At 42.0% G+C, this 14,797-nt stretch overlaps 1 protein-coding gene across 1 annotated transcript in view; it reads right to left on the reverse strand.

The window, feature by feature from the left end:
- Nucleotides 1-14,797, reverse strand: part of kntc1 (kinetochore associated 1) — a 75,872-nt gene that overhangs the window by 36,223 nt on the left and 24,852 nt on the right. The window contains exons 24-28 of the mRNA XM_063207767.1: nucleotides 11,498-11,593; nucleotides 10,429-10,532; nucleotides 4,597-4,693; nucleotides 1,350-1,484; nucleotides 290-409 (exon numbers count right to left, since the gene is read on the reverse strand). Of these exons, the coding sequence (XP_063063837.1) occupies nucleotides 290-409; nucleotides 1,350-1,484; nucleotides 4,597-4,693; nucleotides 10,429-10,532; nucleotides 11,498-11,593 (552 nt within the window). The remainder of the gene's footprint in view (nucleotides 1-289; nucleotides 410-1,349; nucleotides 1,485-4,596; nucleotides 4,694-10,428; nucleotides 10,533-11,497; nucleotides 11,594-14,797) is intronic.

Raw genomic sequence — 14,797 nt, forward strand, 5'->3', positions numbered from 1 at the left:
ATAGAGATCATCTCTAATTGCTATCCGAGATCCGCGAATATCGGCGCCAGTGCGCGGGGTTCTATTGAAAACAATGGAATCAAACTTCCATTGTACAGCTCTGCTCAGCACTTTGTCGGAGCCTATGTGCGGAAGCCCTTAAGGCTCTCTGTACTGTCATAGCAATGTTGTTATGATGTAGTTGAGCATTTTCAGCAAATAGTGAATAGGCCCGCCGGCGACCCCATCTGCAGTAAGCGAGGCTATGATATTTCTTGTATTTACATATAAAATTCAAAACAAATCTGACCTCTTCACAAATGTGATCTTTCTCGCTTAAGAAGACTCTGGCCCAGCAGGAGAAGCGGAGCATGGTCACTTTAGCCTCCTTGGGGTCCATCTGCTTCAACAGCAACATGATCTCATCCATCTGGAAAGGCACACACCGGTAGTGGGATTCAGGTTAGGGATGCAAGCGATTAATCGATTACTCGACTTTAATCGATCAATGCGTTAATCGATTAAGAAACATTAATCGCAATGAATCGACAATTCAACTGACAAGAGACCCAGGTGAAATGGGCATGTGAAGAGTGTGTGTGAAGAGGGGTGTGAATAGTGGGAATATTTAAATCACCTTTGGATTAAAGAATTGAAATAGAATTAATTGAAATGTGATACATTATCTCAATTTTTACCTACATTTTTTAGATTTAGTAGTTTTTTTTCAATAAACATTGAGATTTCGGGGGGAAAACGCCGCTTATCAATTAATCGTAAGTCGATCGATAAGGCTATCAACTAATGATTAATGAATTAATCGATAATTTGCATCCCTAATTCAGGTGACAGATGCTGTGTCTCAGATGGTGCACTTGTGCACTTCGGGCACTATGTTTTAGTGCGTAGTTAATAGGCCACACGCACTGAAACATGAACACTGAAGTGCACAAGTGCCCCATTTGAGATCCAGCACTAGTGTATTCAATCTATAAATGCTATGAGCAAACCGCATAGATCACTTAAAAGTATGGTTTTCAGTATAAGCAAATCTTTCAAAATGTCAAACAATGGGGAAAATTCACCAATATAAAAATCAATAGCAAAGCAGAGTATTGTACCCTACCCATTTATTTCTTCATTTTTAAATAATTAACAAATGCATAATTTCAAATTTCGAATTACTTCCACCACCTCTACCTTGACCAAAAATAATATCATGTTGAAGTTGCATGAGCAAATGGTAGCTGCTGGTCTCTCTCTGTGTCTCTCTCTTTCGCTCTCTCTCAATCACAGGCACAGGGACAGGCACACGCACAGACACAGAGACAGAGATAGACACCGACACAGAGACACACAGACACACAGACCTTGGCGTCATCCAGGAGGCGTTGTATGTAGAGGTAGTGTATCTCGGAGGGGTTGAGCTGGTAGGCCTTGGCCAGGCATAGGGCATCTTCCAGGGAGCTCGGCAAGTTCTGCTTCAGAATGTGTCTCACCAGCATCTACATGATACACGCAAAAAGAAAACAGAAAATGTCAAAATAATCCTGCAACTTCAAGTTTCTTTTGTTTCAGACAAATCTTGAACATTTGAAGATTTGATATTATTTTAAGACATTATGACATCCTCCAGGGAGCTCGGCAAGTTCTGCTTCAGAATGTGTCTCACCAGCATCTACATGATACACGCAAAGAGAAAACAGAAAATGTCAAAATAATCCTGCAACTTCAAATGTTCAAGTTTCGACTGAAACAAAAGACACTTGAAGATTTGATATTATCTTAAGACATAATGACATCCTCCAGGGAGCTTGGCAAGTTTTGCTTCAGAATGTGTCTCACCAGCAACTTTTTTCAGACCGAGGACCACTTTGTCTTCCCAAAAATGTTCAGGGACCACCTCTCAACTGATTTCACACTAATTTCGATGCAGGTCACTTACTTTGTATTCACAGATTACAAGCCTGTCTTATTGTGATGAAAATATGACTTCAACTATGTTATCTTTGTAAAAATGTTACAAATGTAGACTACTTCTAGCTTGTCTTGGAAAAGTAGAAATCCCTCGCTGACCACCTGAGCTCTGACCACCAGTGGTCCCCGGACCACACTTTGAGAATCACTGCACTACAGGCAGGGATTACAGCAAAAAAAAAAATCCTGAGCCTGAACTTCGCCCACGGACAAATTAACACAGAAAATAATCTGAAGAGTGCCGTCCTTCACTTCATTCATTCACAAGGTCATACTGTACCATGATCAGGGCTCTAAATTAACACACGCCAACCCGCCAAACATGGATGAAAAATCATTTTGGCTAGTAGAAAAAAATATCTACCCGCCTATTTGGCTAGTGGCGCCCGAGTACGATAAAGTATGAACGGTAAACCGCTGCTATGACGAACGTTAGACGGCGAGATTTCCTACATTACCCATGGACACTAGCGTCACGACGTAGCCTCCCACCGTGGGCTTTCCAGTGCAGTGAGCGGCAACTCTATGCCGTTGCGCGCGCCAGGATTGAAAACATTTCAGATGACCAGCCTTCTGTCAGCGACGCTCACACTATTCTGACAGGCAGCTCTCCTCCTATGCTCCCGTCGCTTTCGCTACAATCTTTTTAACGTCACGACTGCTACTGCTACTAGCATGAACCTTGCTGTAACAGGCTGCCTTTTTAAAGCTTCGAGGGCCTGACCGTTTCAATAACAGGACTAACGCAGATTATGCATAGAGCTACTTCTGTTCTGTATATTTTGTGCGAGTGATGAGAATGTGGCGGGGGTTAGAGCAAGGTTTTCTGTGTTGGTGAATGCCAGTAGTAATTGTAACAGTAATAGTAGTGACGTTAAAAAAGTGGTTGTGGAACGAAATTGCGACAAGGGCAGAGAAGGAGAGCTGACTGTCAGAGTAGTGTGAGCGTAGCTGTCAGTTGTCTTCTTAAATGTTCCGAGTCCTGGCGCAACTAAGTTGGAAAGCCCACGCCATCGGAAAGAAAAAGAATAACAAAAAAGCAACCAACGACGAAGCTATGGAAGTAACAAATGAAGCTAAGATTCCCGTGATATTATTTACTTTTAGTTAAACATAGGCTTCTTGTCATTTTGTTGCGCATGGTAGAGAAGAGCTCCTCCTCTCTCCTCTCCTTTTCCTCTCATCTCTGCTCCTTCCTTAGGGTGTGCGTATGTGAGGTTTTGTAGTGTTTGGCTGTGTTTGGTTACTGTAGCCTATGTTAAGGTCTGTTATGCGAGTGGCTTGTGATGTGATTCACTGTTTCAGAGGAATTTAATAAAAACTAATGAAATTTATTAGGCCTAAGTAACGAAAGTAAAAAATAAAGCAGAAATAGAAGCAGAAAAAATATATAGCCTATAATATGCTTATTACGTAGGCATAGTATGCAGGCCTATAGTGTATCTGTGTTGTAGACATAGTTGAACAAAATGACCATAATTAAAAAAAAAAAAAATTAGCCTAAACGCATAGTTTATTTTGGCAAGATTAAAAAAAAATGGCTAGTTGAACTTCTGTTTGGCTGGTAAGAAAAAAATGTCCACTAGCCAAATTGGCTGGTGGTGGAAAAAGTTAATTCAGAGCCCTGACCATGATGTCTGTTGACTGGGAAAAGGCAGTATAATACTGTAATATAATACTGTACCATGATGTCTGTGGACTGGAAAAAGGCAGTATAATACTGTAATATAATACTGAGTGCGTATACATGCAGTTCAGTATCCCGAATATGAGGCATATCCCGGTTATGATCATATTCGGGATAAGGTGTTTATATGAGCAGAGAACGTAATATCCCAGTCAACATTCTCGGCCGTTGTAGATAATAATGAACTTTATTCACAGACTCAAGGTCCAGATACAATACAATACATTATAAAAGACATACAAAACATAAAAAAAAAATACTGACAGCGTTCTATGGGAAGCCCCTGTATCCGGGATAAGGCGTTTACATGCGGCAGTCATTCCGCTTCTGTCGGAATACTCCACCTAGCATATCCCGATTTCTCAGTATCCCGAATAAGGGCTTATTCGGGATAAAGACGTGTTTATATGCTCAAACGCAAATTCGGGAAACTTAATATCCCGATCATATTCGGGATACTGAACTGCATGTATACGCACTCACTGTACCATGATGTCTGTTGACTGGGAAAAGGCAGTATAATACTGTAATATAATACTGTATATAATATAATATAATATAATATAATATAATACTGTACCATGATGTCTGTTGACTGTGAAAAGGCAGTATAATACTAATACCTTACCATGACCTCTGTGGACAACCAATTAATACTGTACCATAATGTCTGTTGACTGGGAAATGGCCGTATAATACTGTACCATGATGTCTGTTGACTGGGAAATGGCCGTATACTACTGTACCATGATGTCTGTTGACTGGGAAATGGCCGTATACTACTGTACCATGATGTCTGTTGACTGGGAAAAGGCAGTATAACATTGTAATATAATACTGTACCATAATGTCTGTTGACTGGGAAAAGGCAGTATAATACTGTAATGCAATACTGTACCATGATGTCTGTGGACTGGGAAAAGGCAGTATAATACTGTAATATAATACTGTACCATGATGTCTGTGGACTGGGAGAAGGTCCGCACTCCATAGTGGCTGAGCAGTTTCTTGGTCTCCATGCAGCGATAGCTCTTCTTCAGGAGCTCCTGTCTGAGGAGAGGACAACCGGCGATCTCAGTCAAAAAGCACTGCAGCTCAGTTGTAACTGCAACTGCAGTTAAATACAACTGCATGATACGTACTTGGGGTGCTCTTGAAGCCTGATATACATACTTAGGGTGCTCTTTAAGACGGGTACGTACTTGGGGTGCTCTTTAAGCATGATACGTTACGTACTTGGGGTGCTCTTTAAGCATGATACGTTACGTACTTGGGGTGCTCTTTAAGCAGGATATACGTACTTGGGGTGCTCTTTAACCCATTGATGCCTGATGTTGCGTTGCGCAACATTGGCCATGGCGCCTGGAGCTGCATTACGCAACATTCAGGCTCGTGAGATTTGAGACAACTTTATTGAAAATCTCTGTTTGTTGGAGATGAATGAACACATTCTAATGAAAGATGCCGGCCTTAGCGTTTAAATGCAGCTTAGGGCATATTTTTATGTGCTTCAGAAGCTGAGATATTTATGTTTTTATAGGCTGAGGGCAGCTTTTCTTAAAAAGGGCTCAGGCATTCAGCACCCTGTTTTGCAGGTGCCTTAGGCGTCAATGGGTTAAGACGGATACATACTTGTGGTGCTCTTTAAGACTGATACGTTACGTACTTGGGGTGCTCTTGAAGCATGATATACGTACTTGGGGTGCTCTTTAAGCACGATACGTTACGTACTTGGGGTGCTCTTTAAGCACGATACGTTACGTACTTGGGGTGCTCATTAAGCCTGATACGTACTTAGGGTGCTCTTTAATACTGATACGTTACGTACTTGGGGTGCTCTTTAAGCCTGATACGTACTTAGGGTGCTCTTTCAGCCTGATAGGTACTTGGGGTGCTCTTTAAGACTGATACGTACTTGGGGTGCTCTTCAAGCATGATACGTTACGTACTTGGGGTGCTCTTTAAGACGGGTACGTACTTGGGGTGCTCTTTAAGCAGGATATACATACTTGGGGTGCTCATTAAGACGGGTACGTACTTGGGGTGCTCATTAAGACTGATACGTACTTGGGGTGCTCTTTAAGCATGATACGTTACGTACTTGGGGTGCTCATTAAAGGGGCATTCCACCGGTGGAGACATGAATATGTTACTGAAAGTGGGTCATATTTATAGTAGAATAGTAACATACATTTCTAATGTGGTGCCTTCCTGTAGTCCAGTCGTGATCCCCATAGGCCCCTATACTGAACCCAGAAATGTTGAGTACCCTAAAGTTTTATTGCAGAAATGTCATCTATAGGTCAAATGAAGGGGATTTAGCTTGGTTGCCCAAAGTTGCACTTTGGGCAATTTGCATAATTAGCATAAATATATCGTTATGGTAAGACTGCTATAGGTGAATACTGAAATCATAGACATCACCTTGAAAATTTCTCAGTTCATTACTGATGATAAGAGAAGGAAAAAATGTATTGGGTGTTTTTTGTATTTTGATGTTAAGATATGCAGATGAGGGCATGAATCATCAATTATGCACTAATTTGCATACACATGATATCAGCTTTGCTTGGTAAAACAGACTCCAAATTATTTTTCTGTGGGTAAAATATGTGTATTTCAGGGTTGAGTTAGTGAAAACCTTTTGAGGACCCTGGTTAAGAGGAAGTTTTGACATGTACCGTAGATGGATGAATTAGGTGTTTCATGCTAAACAGCTGTAGCTTACTCTATGCATAATCTATCAATCGTGATAACATGAATCAATAATTTGCATCCCTCACCACACCATTTAAAAAGTTTTGGGGGGACCATATCTTACTCCACAACAAAAATAAACCATTCACAGTTCATAATGATGAATACCAAGTAGATAATGAGGCTGAAGAGTGTCTCAAAACAGAATATGGAGATGGTGAAGGCTATGTGGTTCTAAATGTGTTTACATGTGTGCGCCTGCTTACACAATGGTATACAATAATTAATGGATTGGCTCTCAGTAATTCATACCAAACGTGTTCTATCAGGCTCAGGTTAGGACTCTGTGCTCTGTGCCAGTCAAGTTTATCCACACCGACCATACTCTGTCATTCAGGTCTGTGTGCACCAATGCACAAACAAGGTACAAGGTACATAGTCATGTTGTAAGAGGAAGGGGCCTTCTCCAAACTGTTCCTTCAAGGTTGGGAGCATGGAATTGTTCAAAATGTTTTGGTATCCTGAAGCATTTAAAGTTCATCTCACCGGAACAAAGGGGCCAAGGCCAACTCCAAAACAATCCCACATCATAATTTCTCATGCACCAAATGTCATACTTGGCACAATGCAGTCCGAAATTGACCCTTCTCCTGGCATCCTCCAAAACCCAGATTGCCAGATGGAAAAGCCTGTGTATCACTCCAAAGAACCACAGAAGTCTCCAACAATCTAGAGTCCAGTGGCAGTGTGCTTTACACCATTGCATCTGAGGCTTCGCTTAGCACTTGATGATACATGACTTGGGTGTAGCTTTTTGGCCATGGAAATCCATTCCATGAAGCACTCTGCACATTGTATTTGGGCTAATCTGAAGGTCACATGAAGTTTGGGGCTCTGTAGCAATCAACTCTATTCAATGACATCTTTGCATTATGTCCTTCTCCGTCAGTTTGGCCTACCACTTCAGTATGGTTGAGCTGTTGTTCCCAGTGTCCATTTTCTTATAATAAAGCTGATAGTTGATTGTGGAATACGTATAAATGAGAAAATTTCACAACTGAATTTGTAACACAGGTGACATTCTATGAGAATAGAATTCACACATGAATTCACTGAGCTCCGGAGAGCAGCCCATTTGTTCAGCATCTTAGCAGTAGTAGGTAGTGAAAGTGTACTACAATCAGATTTTGCTCCAAAATGTTTCGCTACCATATATGATATTTAAGGCCTTATAGCCCTTCCTCAAACCAGTAAAATTACTCTTGTATAGTTATTTTGTGTTTGTATACACAAGCATGCTGCAAATAGTTATTCTACACTGCATATCTTCATGCTGTATACAAACTATGCAGTAGGCTATGTAATACACTGTATATAATATTGTATGGGGCAATTCCTTAATCTATCCAGGTCAAAACATCTTCTTGACCAGGTTCCTCAAAGGGTTATCACTAACTCAACCCTGAAATATACATATTTTACCCACAGAAAAATAATTGTGAGTCTGGTTTTACCATACAAAGCTGATTTCGTGTGTATGCAAATTAGTGCATAATTGATCATTCGTGCCCTCATTTGCATATCTTAACATCAAAATACAAAAAATATCCAATACATTTTTTTCTTCTCTCATCACCAGTAATGAACTGAGAAAGTTTCAAGGTGATATCTATGATTTAAGTTTTTTTGCCTATTCACCTATAGTAGTCTTACCTTAAAGTGTACCTCCGGGATTTTGGACACCAGACCTCATTTCCGAGTCAGCCAGGGTGTAAACAATGTGTCCAGAACGTTTTTTTCACATTCCATGCAGTCCTTGTGAATTCTCATATCCATGTTGCTAAGCTAACGCAAGTCAACGGATATGGTAGTAGCCTGCCCCCAAAAATAGTCTTATCCGGTTGCAACAACATTCAAAACAACCCCAATATTATATTATATTATATTATATTTATGCTAATTATGCAAATTGCCCAAAGTGCAACTTTGGGCAACCAAGCTAAATCTCCTTCATTTGACCCATAGATGACATTTCTGCAATAAAACTTTAGGGTACTCAACATTTCTGGGTTCATGAAATCACGACTAGACTATTGGCCAAGAAAAGGCAGAAAATGACTTTTTAGTGCTTGTGGATTTGTGACAACAATCCCCATAATGCACTGCAATGCTCAAGTTCCACAGGCCACACCCAGTTATTTGGGACTCTATGCATCATCCCTCCCTCAGCTTGTAGGCAGTGTTGCCAGATTGGGCTGTTTCCCACCCAATTGGGCTGCTTAGGATGGTCGTATGCGGGTAAAAATGGCATTTAGCAGAAAAACCTGCCCAATTTTTGCCAGATAAATCAATAGAATTGGGCGGGATTTTGAACATCTAGGCTGGTTTTGAGCATTTTTTGGGCTGGAAATCATCAGCCTCATCTGGCAACCCTGCTTGCAGGTGCATCACAGTGGGACAGACATCACTGGAAAGGAGAAGCTGGAGCACACTGCAGCTTAGTTTTCAAGACTTTATTTTGTGCACACACGCGACCAACGTTTCTGTGTTGCTACACCTTCTTCAGAGTCAAATGATGGCAAGAGAGACCGCAGAGATACACCAGCGGCGATCTGAGCGAGTCGAGCGACGGAAGTAATTGACTTTGTATTGAGTCGAGAGACAAAAGCGATTCTGGAGACTAGAGCGATTTGCGCGACGAGCGCGACAATTTGAAGTTGAAATCTTTTCAACTTTCTATGACGCGGTTCGGCGACAAGCCGCGACAGCCAATGACTGTATAGAGGTCAGTGATCACAGCCAATGGGAATGCTTGAATGCTTTGCCTTCTGCCTGTACGGACATACTCTAGTCTCCTCAATCTCTCGTATCGCTTGCTGCTACACTCTGTCGCTTGAATCGCGTCGCCGCTGGTGTATCTCTGCGGAGAGACACACATTCAAGACTTGACATTCACAGGTGATCCTACTTGGTTTGGCTAAATTGGTCTGATCTCATTGCAGGTAATTGACCCCACCCCCCAACACCAGGACAAGATTGTAGACAATTAGACAGCTTGCCAACTTCCCAAAACAAAATAAAAAAGTAAAAAAAACAATACACAAAGAACATTGTCAATAAAACCACAGCTACAATTATTACAAGACCACAGCCCCGATGCTGGAACAATTTGTTACAGAGAGCAAGACATATTGTGTTCCTCATTTATGCCCTGAGGCTCCACTGAATTTAGAGTATGAATCCAAAATGCCTTTCTACGAAGCCTCTCTGTCTAATTGTCTGCAATCTTGTCCTGGTGTTGAGGGGTGGGGTCAATTACCTGCAATTAGATGAGACCAATTTAGCCAAACCAAGTGGGATCACCTGTGAATGTCAAGTCTTGAAATGTGTGTCTCTCTCTTGCTATCATTTGACTCTGAAGAAGGTGTAGCAACACCGAAACGTTGGTCGGGTGTGTGCACAAAATAAAGTCTTGAAAACTAAGCTGCAGTGTGCTCCAGCTTCTCCTTTCCAGCTATGCCAGTGACTTACTGGCAGTGTTTGCCAGATTGAGGCTGATGATTTCCAGCCCAAAAAATGCTCAAAACCCGCCTGGTAAGCACTAAATCCCGCCCAATCTATTGATGTCGATGGGAAAGATTGGGCGAGTTTTCCTGTAAAATGCCATTTTTTTACCCGCAGACGGCCATCCCAAGCAGCCCAATTGGGTGGGAAACAGCCCAATCTGGCAACACTGCTTACTGGAGCCTCAATGCCAGTGATTTCAAAAGCACTGGGACACTGATCTGTGATAGGTCTGTTAGAGCATTAGGTCCAACCCCCTATGGGCGGAGTTGAAAAGGTGGGAAAAAGGCTTGTAGTCTCAACAGAAATCCACCTCTCTTACACTTCCTCTGTCGATGATGCAAAATGACCATTTTTACATCATTGACAGAGGAAGTGTTAAGAGATGAATGCAGATTTCTCCTATCTCAGAGGGAATTGAGAGATTTTTGCAAGACCATTCAAAAGTATGACCGGGTGTCTAGCAATGGAAAGCCTAATGCAAAATGGGTGGAGTGTCCCTTTAAGCATGATACGTTACGTACTTGGGGTGCTCTTTCTCCAGGTGCTGCTGAACCAGGTTCTCCACCGTCTCGCTCCAGGGCACCACGGCCTTGAACATGATGGCCAGGACGGCATCCATAATCAACTGGTATGGGAGGAAAAGGGGTACAGTGCTGTTATACGTAGATGTGAGTCCACTCTCTTCAGAATGCATACAATTTATTTCAAAAGTACAGAAAAATAATAATTAGAGTAAATGGCTAGTAAATAAAGTACTTAATCAACATGTCTGTGTAAATAATTAGAGTTAAGATTAGCATCTCAGTCATGGGTGAGCGGGGGCAGTCATGGGTGAGCGGTTAGGGCGTCAGACTTGCATCCCAGAGGTTGCCGGTTCGACTCCCGACCCGCCAGGTTGGTGGGGGGAGTAATCAACCAGTGCTCTCCCCCATCCTCCTCCATGACTGAGGTACCCTGAGCATGGTACCGTCCCACCGCACTGCTCCCCATGGGGCGCCACTGAGGGCTGCCCCCTTGCACGGGTGAGGCATAAATGCAATTTCGTTGTGTGCAGTGTTCACTTGTGTGCTGTGGAGTGCTGTGTCACAATGACAATGGGAGTTGGAGTTTCCCCAATGGGCTTTCGCTTTTTTTCTTTTCATCTGATTTCCTTAAGAAGGTCATCAGAGGAACAGACCAGTGTTCAGGCTGCTCACATCAGTCGATGTACGATGTTCATTATGTCGAAGAGCTAAATTATATGTTAACCCATTGTGTCCTGGAGCAACATATATGCTGCATTCAGGTTCTTGAGGTTTTAGCTGTTTTATTAAAATGTGGGTGAGTTAGAGCAGAAAAAAAACACATTCTAGCGTAAAATGAAGGTTTTAGCTTTTAAATGCAACTTACTTGATGTTTTTATGTGCCTCGGAGGCTGAGATATTTAGGTTTTAATAGGGAGAAGGCAAATTTTCCCAAAAAGGGCTCAGGACAAAATGGGTTAAACCACATGTGACCCTCTGATGGAGACGGAAGTCTCACCGTCGAAATATGTCAGGTCAAAGATATAAACTTTTACATGACTGAAACAAAAGAATGGGAGGTGCTCACATCGGCGTTGGTCATACAGCGGAGGATGGCCACAGCCTTGTCCTCCCACTCGGAGAAGATGGTCGTCGTCTGGGAACTGCAGGAGTCAGACAGGTCCTACAGGAGGGAGGAGCATTACAAATCAGACATAGAAAACACACAGACATGGAAAAAGAATCATGTGAGTTGGTATTGCGCTGCATGAAGGCTCTAGCAGCCGAAACATCTGTCTAACCCACCAATGGATGAATAAATAGAGAAAATAACAGAACAGAAGGAAGAAGCCGAGTGCAATCTACAGTTGAGGACGATATTATTAGCCCCCCTCCTGAAATTAGACATATCTCTTGATTTCTCAGTAAGAATGACCATTATTAACCGTTCCTGTTATTCTGGAAACAAATACACCATGGAGATAGTATCCAATAAGTTAAATTTGGACTTTTCCATTTTCACAATGAGTTTTAACAAAAAAGTGTAAAAATGGCAAGGACAAAATTATTAGCCCCCTTATCATTAATAGTCAATACAGTGCCATTTATGAACAAAAATTGACACCAGGCACTTTGATTAGTTGTTAACTACGTTGGCACATGTCCTACCAGGGATTTTGGCCCATTTTTTCATTGCAAATAGTTAAGCTGGTCCTAATTGCATGGATGTTGAGGATGGACATTCATTTTCAGCACTCTTCCAATAGTATCTGAAGGATTGAGGTCTGAACCACTCCATGACCATGGTTTTAGTATCCTTGAAGAACATTTGAACTATTTTGGATGCAAGTTTTGGGTTATTATCTTATTGAAAGATCCAGTGAAGGTCTTAGCTCCCTCTATGAGCATATTTTTGCAAGGTCACTTTCCACATTCTATCATAATTTTCAGTTTTTATGGTGCCGTACACCCGAACAAGGTTTCCTGTGGCTGAGGCTGCCACAGAATGATGCATCCACCACCATGTTTAATTGTGGAAACCATCTTATAACGATTCAAGGTCTATCCCTTTCTTCACCTGACAGAATTCATGCATCAAAGCAGGTGCATTTGAATCTCATCAGATGAAAGCAAAGACGTTCAAAACTCATTTTTGACTTTCAAATGTTCATAGGCAAAGCTCAATAACACTCTAATATGCACTGCCTTTAGTAAAGGGGTTCTTCTGTGATGATGGCCCCAAATCCCAATATGATGACAAGCCCTAACAGCTGTCTTTCTTGGGGGGGAAAAACCTCCAGGTGAGGCCAGGTCAATAACAATCATCTAGGCAGGTGTCCAATGCTTCTTTGGTCTAATGAGGCTAAGCAGTTTCCACAGTTACACATAGTGGAAGGGCATCAAGTTTAGTCTGTTATTCAGCCTCAGACACAGGGAGTCTGGGTCTGAATCTGGATTTCTGGGTCTTCCAACAACATTGTAACCCAAAGCATACATTTAGATTAGTTCAGAGGTTCTTCAAGGACACTAAAACCATGATATTGGAATCACCCGCTCATAGTCCAGTCCTCAATCCCACTGAGAGTCTGTGGTTAATGTCTATGCTCAGCATCCATGCGATTTGGACCAGCTAGAACACTTTGCAGTGAAGAAATGGGCCAAAATCCCTAGTGGGGCATGTGCCAACCTAAGTAGCAACTTATCAGAGCCTGTTGTCAGTTTTGGTTCATAAATGGCACCATATTGACTATTAATGATCAGGGGGCTAATCATTTTGTCCTTGTCATTTTTGCCTATTTTTGTTTAAACTCATCATAACAATAAAAAAATCCAAATTCAAGTCATTGAACATTATCTCCATCAGTGTATTTTTTTCCAGAATAACAGAAACGGTTAATAATGGTAATTCTTACTGAGAAGTCAAGAGAAATGTCTAATTTCAGGAGGGGGGCTAATAATATCGTCCTCAACTGTATATGCAATGCATTTGAAATACAATTTTAAATGAAGACCGTTTAGAGTAGCCTCATTATCATCGACTTTCAAATCTCATACTGAGATTCTGGTCTGACCAAGAAGATAACGAATAACGTAGCCAAATAGTATGGTTAACCTGCCTCCCTCGGTTTGCTAGTGTTTGATGCCAGAAAGAGCTGGGCCGAAGTTTAAACCAAACATCCTCTTAGTCCAAACAGAACATCTCCGCTTAAAGGATAGTTCCGGCGTAAACTGAAAGTTTCACCATCGATTTCCCATGCCATAAAATGCATCTAATGATGAGCCATTCAGGGGAATGCCGCACCGTTATGGAGTTAGCTTATTTTAAGCTTTTTGGCGAATAACGCAGCCAATGCATCACGGCGGGGCCAATTTGTAAATATTATTTTCTGATGTTTCCCCGCTATAAACAACCTCAAAAACGCTACACACTTCATCACAAAGGTCTCGTCAATCAAACCGAGGCATAGATAACATCATCGGACCACACAGTCTTTCACTGGCCAGTGTTTTCAGAAATGTCTCACTGTTGCAACTCTCTAGTCTGACCCGGATGCAGGCTACTCCATCAGGTGGCTAGGTATGCTAAACATGGTCCGCGGTTCTTATAGCCTACCGGCTGCGGCCGTAAAATGAAAAGCTGGAACCCCGACAGTTTTCACCGACTGCCACTGTCTAAATCAGCCATATTACGGGAATGGCTAATAGCATTAGAAGTGGACGAATCTGACATAAAAACCCTGAGGGATCTGATGTGTGTGCAGGCAGCATTTCGAGGATGATGACTACAAGAAGAGTGAGGGAGATGGAACACCTAAACGAAACCGTCTAAAGAGGAATGCTGTGTCAAAAAGGCGCATGGCTATGGAGGTATGTTTGAAGAGAGAGAAACATGTATAAATTTGTCTGGCTCATGAATCTTGACTGTCTGTGAATCTGAGAAACTGGTCGCAACACCGCGCGTCTTTGCCAGCAAGCACTCGTTTTGGGAAGGCATACAGGTGCAGTAAATGTAGCCCACTACAGGAGATAAATAAACTGTCAAAACAAACTAGCGCGGGATGGCAAGTGAAATTGTGAGCGACCTGAGGCATTCGAGGTGGTTGATGTCAAGCATGCTAGTTTTCTAGAGTAGTTTCAGTGAAGTAGACTCTAATTGACGAGGGCGCGCGAGGTCAGATGGAGGACCATTACGCAAAGGAGGAGGTCTACGGAGGAAAGTCGTACTAGAAGTGCTCTTACAGATGTAGGCCTAAGTACACCACCAGTGGTGTGATATTACAAAGTTGAATTCATGTTATATCATACCGTGTTGCAATTACTTTGTAAGAGTAGTCTAGGCCTACCTGTACTCTCCATACAACTCTTCAAATCAGCTGCCTGCACACAC

This window comes from Engraulis encrasicolus, chromosome 10, assembly GCF_034702125.1.
Source record: "Engraulis encrasicolus isolate BLACKSEA-1 chromosome 10, IST_EnEncr_1.0, whole genome shotgun sequence".
Taxonomy (NCBI): Eukaryota; Metazoa; Chordata; class Actinopteri; order Clupeiformes; family Engraulidae; genus Engraulis; species Engraulis encrasicolus.